At 44.7% G+C, this 17,496-nt stretch overlaps 1 protein-coding gene across 2 annotated transcripts in view; it reads right to left on the bottom strand.

The window, feature by feature from the left end:
* Positions 1 to 17,496, bottom strand: part of LOC141265646 (cadherin-19-like) — a 348,511-nt gene that overhangs the window by 11,546 nt on the left and 319,469 nt on the right. For both annotated transcript variants that reach the window (XM_073678970.1, XM_073678969.1), the window contains exon 10: positions 8,367 to 8,484. In XM_073678970.1, the coding sequence (XP_073535071.1) occupies positions 8,367 to 8,484 (118 nt within the window). The remainder of the gene's footprint in view (positions 1 to 8,366; positions 8,485 to 17,496) is intronic.

The following is a 17,496-nucleotide window of genomic DNA, read 5'->3' as shown; positions in this document are numbered from 1 at the left end:
TCTATCAATCAATGTATCAATCTATTTATCTATCTATTTATCTGTCCATCTGTCTATATCTTTGGAAGAACATTAAAGGGGTAGTCTACTACTTGGGCAATCCCTACTGAATTCCTATATTTCCCCCATGTAAAATTATTACAGTAATACTCACCCCAGGTGATGTCAGGTGACGTCAGCCCCTGCTCTTTTGGCTTGCTTAACATTGTTATGTCATGCTAGCCCTGCAGCCAATCAGAGGCCGCTTCACTCTCAAAATTGACATCTGTAGTAAGTCAAACAGCAGCAACAGCTCTGACTTCTACCGGATGTCAGATTTGTCTAAAATAAGTGAGAGTGAAGCAGCTGCTGATTGTGTGCAGGCCTCAAGTGATATAACAATATCTTGGGATCCCCCTGAGTGCAAAATCCGACACCACCAGAAAGGTGCGTGCATTTGAGGTAAGTATAGCTGTTATTATTTTACATTTGAAAAATATAGTGATTGAGAAAGGATTGTCTGAGTAGTGGACAACCCCTTTAATGACCAAAGTCAAAATAATGGAGATTATGTTGGATATTAACTTGGAAAATGAGAGCAGAAAGCGGTGCAGTGGTTACGTGACTGCAGGTATATGATATGCATACTCCAGATCAGAATCCAACTAGACTTTTTCCGGCTTCACTCAATACACTTGCACTAAGTGCACCAGAAAAAGTCTAGTCAAATTCTGAATGGGAATATGCATATCGTATACTTGTGGACACGTGACTGCTGTATCCGGTGTTGACAGCGGAGAACCCTAACAGCACGCAGTCTGCAAAGAATGACTGCAGACTAGTCGTTTTAGACCAGATGACCCCTTCAAGGTGCAAAAGAATCCTCATCTATTTCATAATTTATAATTCTTTTATGTAAATGCATTGAATTTTGCTCTCAGACATCCCTGAACATTAGTCAATTGTTCAATAAGTTAGCTATAAGGCAAAATTGAGACTTACATATATCATAGCCCGAGTAGCATGATGCATGGACCAGTCACGGGTCCCCTGACTTGAACTTGCCAGCCACATAGGCAGATATACTGCGGTCAAATTCAGGCAAGGAGACCTATGGTCAGTTGTTGCTTCGTGGTCCATATGTAGAACGAGCAAGAAAGCTTGTAAAAGAACTTCAACATGACGTTTCAAGGATGGAGCGAGACTGCCATCTACTGGCCAGAGACAGTCAAGCGGAACCAAAATATACAAGGGAAGTTGCAGGGAGGGCAGATTCAGACGCTGGACCCAATCAGGTGACTTCCAGGAAGGAGTTCAGAGAGATAAGAGGCCAGCGCGCCAAACCTGAGGGGTCTTTGGCGCCAAGCAGCAGAGAGGAGCAGACGTGCTCCCTGCGTCCTGAGAAACCCCGCGTGGCAGGCCAAATCCAGAGGCCTGAGAGGTGCTCCAGCCGGGCACTGGTAAAAGAGCTCCTGATCCCTCACAGTTGTGACCCGAGTGCTGTGCCTGCTGAGGATACCAGGAACCTGATCGCGGTGCTGAGTGAGTTCGCGGAACTCGACGTCGGCCGCCGACAGACGAGGCCTGGTCCCCCCTATCCATGGCTCGAGAGACTGCCTCCAATGGCCAAGCAGAGAGGAGCTGCATACGTGAGCAGGGCCGTCACTTCCACTGCTCACCCACTGTACCGGGGACAATTGGGTTTAAGTACTCAGGTTGGGAGGGGAACGGTTGAGGTTAAAGTAGCACAACGTGATTTAATTGAATTTATCCGGAAAGAGACTCACGGCCTAGCGGGAATAACCGGTGACACCCGCTAGGGCTAAATTCACGGTTAAAGAACTTGTGTGGTGTCTCTCTTGCTTGAGGGCATCACCTTACTTTAAGAGACTGCGCCTTATTTTAAGAGACTGCGCCTTACTTTAAGAAACTGCGCCTTATTTTAAGAGACTGCACCTTACTTTGAGAAATTTCGTATTTTTCTGATATTTCAAACCACTGTTCATTACCCTTGTTGCTAATCCCTTGTTTCAGTACACCTGTTGTATAAAACTGTTTACAAACATCTCTGACTGTTCTCGCCTTGTGTCTCTGTGCGTTGCATTCCGGCACCTGCATTACATTTGGCGTAGCCGGCAGGATGCAACATTCAGACGCAGAGATGGCGGATCAGTCTGTGGCTGGGTCCGGCCGGAGCCATATAACCCTGGGGGCTATGCTCAGCCATCTTCCCAAGTTTACAGGGGATGGCATGTCACTTTGGGACTGGGCAGAAAGACTGAGAAGTATGCTACGTATGTATCCCCTTGACCCTCTAGCCCAGGCGGAGCTGGCCCTCCTAACCCTTGATGGAGAGGCCCGACAGACTGTGATGTACCGCCCACCTGGGGACCGTGACGCCGTGGATAAAGTGATAAAAATTCTAGAGGACATGCATGGTGACACTACAGATTTGGGACACTTGCGCTTATGGTTGTTTCAGCGGGTCCAAGGGGAAAATGAGACAGTAAATCAGTATGTTAATGCATTACAGGAAGTGACGACCCATATCACTAAGAAAACTCAAGATGGGAACCGAGGACTGGGACCATTGGCTGAGGTGTTGCGTGACCAACTAATTGCTGGCTTGAAAGACCCTTCACTGAGGCAGATCCTGTAGGAGCTGCTGCGATTGAGCCCTGATATGGGCTTCCTGGAGTTAGGGGCTGAAGCTAGAGTCCTGGAGAGCGAAGTTCCTGTTCTCAAAGCCACAGTTAGAAGTCATGAGGCAATAGCTCCTGGATTCACCAACCAAGAGCCTGATAGGGTACGGGAAATACGTCAGGAAATTCAAGACATTCGGGGTGAGCTGAATTCTATTAGGAAGACTCCTACTGCCCCCTTGCCGACAGACCGTACTGCTCAACGCGGACGGAGACCAGAACGAGAAAGACGTTCCTATCCGGCCCCAGCACGACATGTACCCGACCTATCAGCAGAGCGAGGACCGGAGTGCTGGACCTGCGGAGGTAGGGGGCATATCTCCAGAGACTGTCCCAACCGAGAAAGGAGGAGGAGGGGACAGCCGTTAAACTAAAATGCCCCACGGTTGTGGAGCATACCGTGGGGTCTCGAGCTTCAGAGAGTAGAAGAGGGAGCTCTGAAGACATTGTCTCCGAGAGGCCCATTATCTGGGCTGAATTCAATGGGCAGCGGATCCGCTGTTTGATGGACACCGGGTCTCAAGTGACCACTATGCCTGAGACGTACTTCCAAAGTCACTTTCCTGAAGTCGCTCGTTCCTGCCAGGAACCCACTGTCAAACTGGTGGCGGCTAATCAACTACCTATCCCAGTAGCGGGAGTAGTATGGATGTCCGTGTGGGCATGTGGAAAGGACCTCGGTCGAAAAGGGATCGTACTGACCACCGGGCCCGGAGGCGATGGGCCCATTGTAACCCTGGGCATGAATGTGCTGAAAGAAGTCGAACAGTTCCTGGCTGAGGGCTGTAGCAAAAACAACTGGACACGCGCCACTCGAGACCCAGCTAACAAGAGAGTGTTCCAGCACCTCGTGCGGGTCAGTCAGATTCAAAAGTTGCCCACTACCTCCCAGTACCTTGGAAAGGTATTGATACCGCCCGAAGCCACAATGACACTGCCGGTGGGACAGACTGTACTCACTTTGCCGGTCCTGGCACATGTGTCCTTAGAGGGCGTGGACATTCAAGTTGAACCAATGGAGGGAGAATAAGCGCCCTCTGGACTCCTGATTGCTCGAACTCTGGCCACCGTGCGGCACGGTCGAGTACCCGTGCGCTGCATCAATTTAAGTGGCACCAGTTTATAGTTGTTGCCCCGACAAGAGGTGGCGCGAGTGTGCGTAATGCCGGAGGCCCTTACTAGAGCTGTCGCTATAGGGCTGGCACCTGTGGAAGGAAAACCATGGACCCTAGAGGTGTCTCTCAATAGCCAGGAACATGGAAGAGAACCGTTGGCTGGACGCCACCTCCTGGAAGTAATGGAAGCTAACCTGACTGAGTTTTCTGCTGGACAAGTAAGGCAGATCGAACAACTTCTACAGTGATATCAGGGAGTGTTTGCACAGCATGAAGATGATTTCGGGTGCACTCGGGACATTCAGCATGAAATACCCACCGGAAATACTGCTCCTATCCGAGAGAGATATCGGCAGATCCCGCCTCAAATGTACCAGGAGGTGAAAGAGCTGTTGGCCCACATGTTGCGGAACGGTGTGATCCGTGAAAGCCAGAGCCCCTGGGTGGCTCCGATCGTGCTGGTCTGAAAGAAGGACGGTACCCTGAGATTCTGCGTAGACTATCGAAAGCTGAATGCCTGTACAGTACGGGACTCCTATCCACTCCCCCGAATCGAAGAGTCTCTATCTGCACTAAGGAGCGCTAAATTCTTCTCCTCCCTCGACCTGGCCAGTGGCTATTGGCAGGTCCCAGTAGCTGAGAAGGATCGTCCGAAGACAGCTTTTGCTCTCCCTATGGGCCTGTTTGAGTTCAATCGAATGCCGTTCGGACTAACAAATGCACCAGGAACCTTCCAACGGCTGATGGAGAGATGCTTGGGGGACCTCAACTTTACAGCCACTTTAATATATATGGACGATATAATTATCTATTCTGCAATGTTTGAGGATCTTCTCCGCCGATTGGAACAAGTGTTAGAACGGCTACAAAGGCACGGCATGAAAATTAAGCCTTGTAAGTGTCGTCTCTTCAAACGAGAAATTGAATATCTGGGGCACACTGTGTCCAGTGCAGGGGTGCACCCCACTGCGTAGAAAGTAGCTGCCGTGCAGAAGTGGCCCACGCCCACCAATCTAAGGGAACTAAGGGCATTCCTGGGGCTTGCTGGATACTACAGCAGATTCATTAAAGACTTCGCTAAGATTGCGATCCCGCTCAATGAATTGCTGAGAGGAACTGCCGGGGAAGCCAAGCGGCAGCCCATTCAGTGGGGCCTACGACAAGAAGAGGCATTCCAAGCATTGAAAATGGCGATAACAGATGCCCCGATTCTGGCCTACGCTGACTTTTCGCAGCCTTTCATGTTGTACACTGATGGAAGCTTGCATGGGCTGGGAGCAGTGCTGGCTCAAGTACAAGGAGGGAAAGAGCGAGTGATCGCGTATGCCAGCAGGTCACTCCGAGATACGGAGAAGAATCCAGACAACTACAGTTCATTTAAGCTGGAGCTACTGGCACTGGTGTGGGCCATGACCGAGAAATTTGCTGAGTACCTGTCAGGGTCAGAAGTGCAAGTGCGGACAGATAACAACCCTTTGGCCCACTTGGAGAACGCCAAACTGGGCATGTTAGAACAGCGGTGGGTCGCAAGGATGTCCAAATTCTAGTATAAAATCGCCTATCGGTCCAAGGCCCTGAACACACATGCAGATGCCCTGTCCCGGGTCACTCAGGCGGGGCCGAAGAAGGACAGAGATGAGGAGATCGAAGGCGACGAGATCTCGGATTTCAGCCAGTTCGCCGCTGCTGTGGTCGACGCCCAAGAGACCAGAGAGGAGCCGAGGCCCACTCAGATTCTGGGCCGTTCAAGAGACGAATGGATACATCTGCAGCAATCCGACCCGGAGCTAGCAAAATTGAGAGAATGGGTCGCCCTTAATCAGAGACCCAACCAGGAAACCAGAGCCGCTTCACTTCCAACTACCCTACAAATCCTAGGCCAGTGGGAGAGGCTCCTCCTGAAGGACAGCTTGCTATACCGAAGAATCCAGCTGCCTCGAGAGTTTGATGTTACCTGGCAAGTGGTAGTTCCAGGAGCGCTAGTAACACAGCTAGCCCAAGAAGCTCATAGAAGAGGTGCTCACTTCGCAGTAGAAAAGACCTTCCGGTGGTTGCAACGGGCTGGTGTATTGGCCTCAACTGCGACAAGAAGTCGAGGGGGTCTGCCGAACATGTCGCCAGTGTGAGTTGAACAAGCCCCCGGAGCAAAGAGCTCCCATTCAGACCATCCGAACTTCTGCCCCCTTGGAAGTCTTGATGATTGACTACTTGATGGTAGGAACTTCATACAACGGTTATGGACACTGTTTAGTCATGACTGATCACTTCACCAAGTTTGCAGTAGTGACGCCCACTAAAGATCAGACGGCAGAAGCCGCAGCCAAGGCCATCTGTCAAGATTTCATCCGAATTTATGGGTGCCCGAAACGAATACATTCTGACCTGGGGGCCTGCTTCCAAGGACGAGTGATGGATGAGCTATACCGCATCTATGGGATCGACCGTTCCCAGACAACGCCCTACCACCCGCAAGGGAATGGTGCATGCGAGCGCTTTAACCGAACCCTGTTGCAAATGTTGCGAACACTGGAAGCGGACAAAAAGATGAAGTGGCCCGAATTCGTGTCAGAGCTGGTGTGGGAGTATAATAATCGAGTTCATGCAACCACCGGCTACACCCCCTACATGTTGCTGTTTGGAAGAAGTGGCCGAGAAATCACCGAACTGGAGCTAGACTCAGAAGACCCCGGTCCGGGCAGTAGCCCAAGTACCTGGATTCGAGAACACCAGCGTCGACTCCATACTGTGAGAAGACTGGTTGGTCAGAAGTTTCAGGAAGTAGAGCATGCAGTTCAGCCCCCGACCACAGGTGGATCGCTTCAGCCAGGAGACCGAGTGATGGTGAGGGCTAAACGATTTGGGAGTAAGCTGGACCATCTTTGGGGGGCAATACCATATCGGGTTGTGAAGAAGCTTCACCCAGACAACCCCGTCTACGAGGTTAGGCATGAAGGGGATGACGCCGTGACATCCAGGGTGTTGCAACGTAATATGTTGCGACCTTGCTCCTCTGAAGCAGAAGTCTGTAACGGGGCTGAGCCCTCAGACGTGTTGGCTGAAGTGCCACAAACAGGAACCTTGGGGGATGAAGAAGGGTGGGCCACAATGCAGTTGGGCCCGTCAGAACCGTTGGTGCCACTCCCGAGTGGAAGTCAGAATGAGTCAGGAAATGATTTGCAATCCCCAGTAGTTGATTCCTCGGATCTCCCGGAGTCTCCTCCACAAGAAGAGCCTCGCAGAACTGAGCAGGCTAATGCCGGAATTCCTCCTAACCGGTATGCTCAGGAAGAGTTTATCTGGTCTTGAATCCAACAGAAAACGCAGGAGTGTGCCCAACTCCTGTCTGAGCTTGCACTGCCTGGAAGGAGACATCAATTCTGCGAGGAGTCCACTCACCCGAGGACTGGCGAGCAAAAAGGAGGGAGGAATGTAGAATGAGCAAGAAAGCTTGTAAAAGAACTTCAACATGACGTTTCAAGGATGGAGCGAGACTGCCATCTACTGGCCAGAGACAGTCAAGCGGAACCAAAATATACAAGGGAAGTTGCAGGGAGGGCAGATTCACACGCTGGACCCATTCAGTTGACTTCCAGGAAGGAGTTCAGAGAGATAAGGGGCCAGCGCGCCAAACCTGAGGGGTCTTTGGCGCCAAGCAGCAGAGAGGAGCAGACGTGCTCTCTGCGTCCTGAGAAACCCCGCGTGACAGGCCAAATCCAGATGCCTGAGAGGTGCTCCAGCCGGGCACTGGTAAAAGAGCTCCGGATCCCTCACAGTTGTGACCCGAGTGCTGTGCCTGCTGAGGATACCAGGAACCTGATCGCGGTGCTGAGTGAGTTCGCGGAACCTGACGTCGGCCGCCGACAGACGAGGCCTGGACCCCCTATCCAAGGCTCGAGAGACTGCCTCCAACGGCCAAGCAGAGAGGAGCTGCATACGTGAGCAGGGCCGTCACTTCCACTGCTCACCCACGGTACCGGGGACAATTGGGTTTAAGTACTCAGGGTGGGAGGGGAACGGTTTGGGCTAAAGTAGCACAACGTGATTTAATTGAATTTATCCGGAAAGAGACTCACGGCCTAGCGGGAATAACCGGTAACCCCCGCTAGGGCCAAATTCATGGTTAAAGAACTTGTGTGGTGTCTCTCATGCTTGAGGTCATCACCTTACTTTAAGAGACTGCGCCTTATTTTAAGAGACTGCGCCTTACTTCAAGAGACTGCGCCTCATTTTAAGAGACTGCGCCTTACTTTGAGAAATTTCGTATTTTTCTGATATTTCAAACCACTGTTCATTACCCTTGTTGCTAATCCCTTGTTTCAGTATACCTGTTGTATAAAACTGTTTACAAACATCTCTGACTGTTCTCGCCTTGTGTCTCTGTGCGTTGCATTCCGGCACCTGCATTACACATACACTGACCGTGATGCTTAGGTGTCTGAATTTGACCTGAGCCTCACATCACAGTCACTATCCTTTACTTGCTGTGAACCTTTGAACACTTAATTTACTCATCTGCATAACACGTATCTATGTAAAAACATTTATATATACAGTAGTAGTAGGACACTACCTCTGTTGTCTGTGATAGTAAAATTTGCATTGGTTGATTCCTCTGGAGGTTGAGTAAAAGTGAATGGGTGGCTGAGATTAGGTTCATCCTTGTCTACTGCGGTTACAGTGTGCACCGGCTGAAAGAAAAAATATGTTAGTACCATTTGAATCGAACTGAATAAACTGAACACAATGCTTATAATTAGGGAAGAGCTGAAACCATAACACATTCAAAGAAGTAATTAAAAAGAGCTAATCGAAAATATGGATTAAGCAGGTAAAGTAGCATGAATGCTGCAATTATACATTACTTTTGGACAATGTAAAATGTGCAAAAATAATTTTGAATCTCTGAAAAAAAAATGATTTGAATCATTAGATTGACATATATAGCAAAGTGTTTGCAAACTAATGCCTAAAATCACTTGAGTGCTTTAGCAAATTGATCAGGAACATGTGCAATTTTCTTTTCAATTAGAAAACATGCATGATGGAAAATCAAATGGATAATTCTTATTCTTGCCACAAATATAGCTTGTTCAAGTTTATTTCAATTCCATCGCCAGGCTTTTTGCTTTTTTATACACTTTTTATATTCATGACAGCATTTAAAATAATAAAGAAACTGCATAGGCTGCTGAACAAATGTTGGCGCACAAAGACACTGGGGAAGACTTTTTAAAACTGTCTAAATGGAAATCTATCTGTTGCCAATAGCAACCAATCATAGTGCAGCTTTTATTTTATGGAAAAAATGATAGCTGTGCTCTGATTGGGTGTTACCGGCTATGCATGAGCAGTAAATATTAAATTCTGTACTTGTATGTACTTGTTTAATGAATGTAATGCCACGCTGAATGCACTTGCACTTACCAATCATCAAGATCTGGTTTTGGCACCTCCCTTTGCATTTGCTGACCAATGACGTTCCATATGTGCTTGGCTAGAGACAAGTTTGGTATGTCACACCACTCTTACTCCAGGGATTATAGTGTCTGCCATCGAGAAAATCTGGGAAATCATCAGTCAGCAATTGCAAAGGGAGCTCCCAGCAGTGAACTTTGATTTTTTGCATGTCCAAGTGCATTCAGTGTGGCAGAACTTTCCTAAGTAAACCATTAACAACCTCATTGATAGCATGCCAAGTCCTTGTCTTTCTGTGCATGGCACTCATACTAGATGAATAAATCAAGATATTTTAAAATTTTAGTTATTTTTTTTCAGAATTTTCATATCATTAACATGTCATTAATAACATAATGCCATAACTTTTCCTTCTTGAGCTTGCAATTTCAGTTTAGAGGCGTGTAAGTAGTTTAGTTGCACAACTATTGCATTATTTTGTAATAATATAAAAATCATATCCATAGAAATATGTTAATTCGAGTTATTTAACTTTATGATGGAAGGGCACAAATCAATAGATACGAGAAACAAAGTAATCACTTCTACTGGACTTTTGTGACACAAACTATGACTCAAATAAACTGCACATGAAAATGTATTTCAACCTCAGGTTTACAGTAAATATATAACTTGTGTACAGCAGATTATATTTTTGTTTAGAGCACATTTGGCAAACACAGAGCATTACTCTGATGCTAAATAACAGCTTAGGAGCATGATGGGGCACTGCAAGTACATTAAAATATAACTGATAAAGTATACAATCAAGAGACACTTTTGTGAATGTATAAATGGGATTTAACTCAAGACAGTCAACCTCCGCTTCAATCAAATACAGAAAGGACATTTCAGGCTCTGGAAAACACTTGAAAAAGCTGCTCATTTCGGTAACAAAATTATTTGGACAAATGAAGTCAAGATTAACTTATACCAGAATGATGGCAGGAGAATGGTGTAGAGTTGAAAAAAACATGTTGAAGGCAGTGTTATATAGGATTTATTAGAGGTGAGCAAAGTTTTCAATTGCTTTAAAAAGACATATAGGACACTTTAAGGTCTCTGAGGACTGTATCAGACCCCTATCAAACATTTTAGACCAAACACAATCGTAGTAATGTGAAACTGACTTCATCATGTATGGCCATTTGTAAACGAACTGTAACTGCTTCAGTGCTGTGCTTTTTTGTAATACACAGTCTATAACATTTGTTCAGCAATTAAAAACTTTCTCTCCCTACCTCTATGTCTAAGCAGTGACCATTGACATGCTCTTATTATTCAAATTCGTTAAAAAATGGATGCTGCATTCCCTTGCATCTGCTTTCATACAGGCTATGATAGTTCCTCCTGTTGTTAAAAGATGTGATATGATAACTGGAAGGTATTATTGGGAAGCGTGCCCAGGCATGCTTGAGACCAAGTGAGTCTTCTCTAGCTGATGCAATGTCCTGCAAAAGTATAAAATGGTGGTGGACATTTTCAGAAATTCATACAAAGGAAATCATTAATCGTTTGAATTTGCCAAGTTCAGCAAATTCCCCAAAAAATGTACATAAATTTGATTTGAAACAATTCAATTCTGTCATCTTTACAGAATTGAGTTACTGGTGCTGCTTGTTCATGTGATTGCAGATAACTATACAATTTTCTCAGATATATTTAAAACTGATAGGGCAGTGCTTCACAGTATGAATGTTTAATGCCGTAAGATATTCTGAGAACTCAGCCTTAAAGCTTTTTAGATCAAAGAAATGGAATATTCTTTAATGACAGAGTTAGTTATTTGATCTCACCCCAAATGAGCATGCTTTTAACTCCTGACATTTGTTCTGTATACTGCTGTGAAAATACTATATTTGCTCTGACCTCTACCTGTTTTACAAACCTTTATTATCATGCTGTCTTGGTGCTAGGAATCAGTATCTCAACAGCATATACTTTCCATCTAAACTTTTGTATACACATGTGACTTTGTTTGAATGTATGCATGTTTGAGAGTAATACCAAGGACCTTAACCACTTTGAAAACCAGTTACAAAGGTAAAAATAGAAAATAAAAGTAAGAATGCTTTAACAAAATAGAAAATTAAATAATATATTGTTAGCAATCAACTCGAGTACAATTGAAGCTCTGACCGCCGGTTCAGGGCGACATCAGCAGTGTGATCAGATCATGTGACGTCACCCGCCAGAGCGCAAAGGCACAAAGAACATTAATGGTAAGTGCTCCCTTGAAGTTGAATACATAGGAGATTTATTGTGGGGGTGGGGGAGATTTAGTGTGGGTGGGGTGCGGGAGATTTAGAGTGGGCAGATTTAGTGTGGAGCTGAGGGATTGGGGAGATTTGGTATGGGGGAGATTTAGCGTGGGGGGGTGGGGAAGATTTTGTGTGGGATGGAGGGGTGGGGGAGATTTAGTGTAACATGGGTGGGGTAGATTTAGATTAACAGAGGAAGATTTGAGGATGCAAGTTTGGGGAACAAGGAAGGGACAGGTTTAGACACAATATGGGGAGTGGGAGAAATTTGAAGACAGGATATGAAGAGCAAGGGGTGACATGGCGGGCATGTATGAGGAAACAGTATGGGGGGATGGATGCAAACACAGTATGATGAGTGGGGGAGATGGGTGCAGACATAGTATGGTAAGTGGGAGGATTGTTGTGGACACAGTATAAGTAGCAAGGGGACAAATGTATGTGGATACAGTATGGGGAGCAATGGTGATGAGATGTGTGCAGACACAGTATGGGGATTCCTGGAGATGTAAAAGGAGACAGTATGGAGAATGTGAGGGCAAATATGAGGAAACAGTATGGTTAGCAGGGGGGATGTGAGAGAAGATAGTATGAGGAGGGAAAGGTAAACATGTGAGGAGACTATTTAGGGTAATAGTGTGAGCAGACAGTATGGGGAAAAAGTGTGAGTGGGCACAGAATAAAGACTGAGTAGTGTGGAGGTAGTAACATTGAGTTACTGTGTAAGGGCACAGCCAGGAGGGGACAGTATACCAAGGAGGTGGAATGTGATATGATGAGGGGACACACTATAGAGACTGAATTTTGTCAATTACTAAACGTCCTTTGAAATTTGAGTTTGCCAGGTTTGGCAAATTTGTCCAAAAATGAAAAGAAGTATATAATTCTATGAGGTCTTCTGGAGCTGTATCCCACTCTTTTCTTTCTCTTTAATGCAAACACAGCCTTAGCAATGTCAAAGTGACCTCACTATAAAAGCGGGTGGTAACCCGGTAGTAACTAGAAGCCCATTTAACCCCTTTAAAGCCCAAGACGTATTAATACTTATCTGCGCCCGGGACTTTAAAAGACTGATACGTATTAGTACGTCTTTGCAATCGTGCCCGCACACAGGCTGTGTGGGCACGATCGCCGCTTGGTGTCAGTTGATTGTCACAGCTGACACCCGGTGCTATGTGCTGGTAGCGGTCCCGCACCGCTCCCGGCACATTAACCCCCGCATTGCTGCAAATTCAATTGCAGCATTGCGGGGGCAAGGAGAGGTGATCGGGATACTCAACTCTCCTGCCGGCATCGAGCACTGTCTGCCGCGGCTTCCCGGATGTTGCCATGATGACCCGATGTCATCATGACTATATCCGGGTCACCAGACAGCTGGAAGATATTTTGGTCATGCTCAGTGCATGACCAAAGTATCTTCTGCATCTGCAGCGCTGACAGCCTGTATATCACAGGGATGGTGCTCCATCCCTGTGCTATACAGGCGATCAGAATAAAAAAAAGTGAAAGTCCCATAGTGGGATAAAGTATAAAAGTAAAAAAAGTGTCAGAAAGTGAAAAAAAAAAAATTGTAAAAATATTAAAAAATAAATAAAAAAAAGAATCCAACAAAAATAAAAATATAATGTACCCATCAATAAATATTATTATGAAAAGAAAAAAAATAAATAAAAGTACACATATTTGGTATCGCCACATTCGGAACGACCTGACCTATAAAACTGTTCCACTAGCTAACCCCTTTAGTGAACACGGTAAAAAAATAAAAATAAAAATAACCGAAGCAAAAAAGAATGCTTTATCACAATACCGCCAAACAAAAAATGGAATACCATGCGATCAAAAAGACATATATAAATAAGAATGGTACCGCTGAAAACGTCATCTTGACCCACAAAAAACAAGCCACAATACAGCTCCATTAGCCAAAAAATAAAAAAGTTATAGCTCTCAGAATAAAGCGATGCAAAAAAATAATTTTTTCTATAAAATAGCTTTTATTGTGCAAAAGCGCCAAAACATAGAAAAACTATATAAATGTGGTACCGCTGTAAACATACTGACCCAAAAAATAAAGCTACCTTATCAATTTTACCACACGTGGAATAGCATAAAAAATTTAAAAAAAAAAAACAATTCCTGAAATGTTGGTTTTTGTTTGTTCTACCTCCCAAAAATCTGAATAGAAAGCGAACAAAAAATGTCACGTGCCTGAAAATGGCACCAATAAAAACATCAACTCATCCCGCAAAAAACAAGCCATGACATGACTCTGTCGGCCAAAATATGGGAAAATTATAGCTCTCAAAATGTGGCAATGCAAAACTAGATTTTACAAAAAAATGCGTCTTTTAGTATGTGACAGCTGTCAATCATAAAAACCCGATATGATTCTGGTATTGCTGTAATCGCACCGACCCGAAGAATAAAGTCATCTAATCACTTATACCGCACGAGGATCGGCGTAAAAAATAAACTCTAGGGTTAGAGTTGTGCTAGGGTTAGGGTTGGGGTTATGGTTAGGGTTGGGCTAGGGTTAGGGTTGGAGTTAGGGTTGGGCTAGGGTTAGGGTTGAGCTAGGGTTAGGGTTGGGGTTAGGGTTGGGCTAGGGCTATGGTTGGGATAGGGTTAGGGTTGGGGTTAGGGTTGGGCTAGGGCTATGGTTGGGATAGGGTTAGGGTTGGGGTCAGGTTTAGTGTTAGGGTTGGGCTAGGGTTAGGGTGGGGCTAAAGTAGGGCTACAGTTTGGGTTGGGCTAGGTTTGGGCTATGGTTAAGGTTGGAGTTAGGGTTAGGGTTGGGGTTAGGGTTGGGCTAGGGTTAGGGATGGGCTAGGGTTAGGGTTGGGCTAAGGTTGGGCTAGGGTTAGGGTTGGGCTAGGATTAGGGTTGGGATTTTTTTCAAAAGTAAAAAAAAAAAAAGATGATATGGTGACTAGTGTTGAGCGCCAGTGCTCGCTACTTGAGTTTGCATCGGGTACTCGGGTATGCACTGAGTATCGCGGGTGCTCGAGTGACATGCTCGAGTCTCCGCCCCATATGCTTCGATGCCAATAAAACCTCGCGGGGATTGCCTGCCCCACATGTTTTTTTTGTGGTGTCTAATAACCGTGAAGCATGCGAGCGGGGACTGGAGCATGTCACTCGAGCTCCCACGATACATGGTGCATACCTGAGTACACTCAAGTAGCGAGCACTTGCGCTAAAGACTAATAACAACTTATTCAATATGATGACCTAATGTTATCAAATTCTGTGTCGAACCTCTGGGTTCACTATACCCCTTGATAAGATCCTTGAGGGGTATAGTTTCCAAAATGAGGTCACTTGTGGGGAGTTTCCACTATTTAGGCACATCAGGGGTTCTCCAAACGCGACATGGCATCCGCTCTCGATTCCAGCCAATTTTGTGTTCAAAAAGTCACACAGTGCTCTTTCCCTTCTGAACTCTGCTGTGTGCCCAAACACTGTATTTTCCCCACATATGGAGTATTGGGGCACTCAGGAGAAATTTCACAATAGTTTTTGAGGTCCATTTTCTCCTCTTATTCTTGCAAAAATGAAAAAATTGGGGCTAAAACATAATTTTTGTGGAAAAAGTTAGATTTTTTTATTTTCACGGCTCCATGTTAAAAACTTCTGTAAAACACTTTGGGGTTCAGGGTGCTCACCACACATCTAGATAAGTTCCCTGAGGGGTCTCGTTTCCAAAATGGTGTCACTTGTGGGGGGTTTCCACTGTTTAGGCACATCAGGGCACATCCGCTAATTATTCAAGCAAATTTTACATTCAAAAAGTCAAATGGCGCTCCTTCCCTTCTGAACCCTGCCGTATGCCCAAGCAGTGTTTTTTCCCCACATATGGGGTATCTGCTTACTCAGGAGAAATTGCACAATTAACTGCATGGTGCAATTTCTCCTCTTACCCTTATTAAAATGCAAAATTGGGGGTGAAAAACATTTTTGTGGGAAAAATGTGAAAATTTTATTTTTATGGCTCAATGTTATAAACTTCTGTGAAGCACCTGAGTGTTCAAGGTGCTCACCACACATCTAGATAAGTTCCCTGAAGTGTTTAGTTACCAAAATGGTGTCATTTGTGGGGGGTTTCCACTGTTTAGGCACATCAGGGGCTCTCCAAACACAATATGGTGTCCGCTAATTATTCAAGCAAATTTTACAATCAAAAAGTCAAATGGCGGTCCTTCCCTTCCAAACCCTGCCGTGTGCCCAAACAGTGTTTTTTCCCCACATATGGGGTATCTGTGTGCTCAGGGGAAATTGCACAACAAATTTGGGGGTCCGTTTTTTCCTGTTACCCCTGCGAAAATAAAAAAAATTAGGTCTAAAGTAACATTTTGTGAAAAAAGTTAAAAGTTAAATAAATTTCTTGAATGTGTTTTTGAGCACCTTGAGGGGTGCAGTTTCTAGAATGGTGTCACTTTTGGGTATTTTCTGTCATAAAGACCCCTCAAAGTGACTTCAAATGTGATGTGGTCCCTAAAAAATGGTTTTGTAAATTTTGTTGGAAAAATGAGAAATCTCTGGTCAACTTTTAACCCTTATAGCTCCCTAATAAAAAAAAAATTTGGTTCCAATATTGTGCTGATGTAAAGTAGACATGTGGGAAATGTTATTTATTAACTATTTTGTGTGACATATCCCTCTGATTTAAGGGCATAAAAATATGCCCTTAATCATGACATATTGTACTTCATGATTTTTTTCCACAATTATGAAGTACAATATGTCATGAAAAAACAATCTCAGAATAAGGGGGATCCGTTGAAGTGTTTCAGAGTAATTACCTCATAAAGTGACAGTGGTCAGAATTGTAAAAATTGTCCCTGTCATTAACGTGCAAACCACCTTGGGTTATAAAGGGGTTATTAATCCAAGGCAATTGCATGATACAGTTTAATGTTTTTTTTAACAAAAGTGCAAAAATTTTCTCTCTTAGTCATTTGTAATCAGGAAGATACTCTGCGCAGAACACTGACTCAAAGTGACAGTGTTGCTGTCAGTGATAACATCGTCCTGCTGTGACCATTGATGTGCCATATACCTGTATGTTCCATACCACCCTTCTCTTCCTCCCACTAATATGCTTGCCTGAGGCTTAAAAAGTTCATTGTGGTGTGGGTTTAGTAGTGTTACTGACTGGATGGTGTGAGCCAGTAGTAGAGGGTGTGCTTCTGCTGCTACTAGTGGCTACCACATTCTTACCCATGATATATATCTTTGTATAGTTTTACATTACCTCATTCATTCCAGTGCCAATTTCACACCATACATTTTTTTACAAGAATGTAATCATTTTTTGTCAATTTTTTCATCCCGAGTTATTCAGCCCTTTTCAGAAAGGAAAGACGTAACAAGAAATGCTAGGTTGGCAGATAAAGGTGTAGAAAGCAAAATGCAGGAGCAGGTCGTAGTATAGGTGGGGTGTGCATGGTTGTCAACTTAGACCACTTGAGCGCAAAAACATACATGCACAGTTAAATGTCTTTTTTTAAAAAATTCAACCCTCTTAACAAAAATGACAAAAAAATAAATGATAAGTAGGTAGATGACTAAAAAAGTTGCACCTGCTATAATAACCTGAGTGTAGGGATGTACAGGGTGGGCCATTTATATGGATACACCTAAATTAAATGGGAATGGTTGGTGATATCAACTTCATGTTTGTGGCACATTAATATATGGGAGGGGGAGAACTTTCCAGATGGGTGGTGACCATGGCGGCCATTTCTTCTGTGGTGTTGCTATCAGAGTGTCAAGAGTGGGAGAAGAGGGTTGCATTGACAATCCAACAAAATGGGCAGCACTTTGAACACATTTTATAAGTGGTCATAAACTTGTAAAAAACTCATGAAAGAATAAAGTTACGTTAAAACCTAGCACATCATTGTTCTTCTTATGAAATTCTCAATAAGTTTGATATGTCACATGACCCTCTTCCCATTGAAAAAAATAAAGTTGGATCCA

Source organism: Phyllobates terribilis, unplaced genomic scaffold (assembly GCF_046119375.1).
Source record: "Phyllobates terribilis strain yellow unplaced genomic scaffold, ASM4611937v1 Scaffold_4__5_contigs__length_816908805, whole genome shotgun sequence".
NCBI lineage: Eukaryota > Metazoa > Chordata > Amphibia > Anura > Dendrobatidae > Phyllobates > Phyllobates terribilis.
Note: the sequence above shows the minus strand (reverse complement) of the source record. Positions and strands in the feature narration are given on the sequence as shown.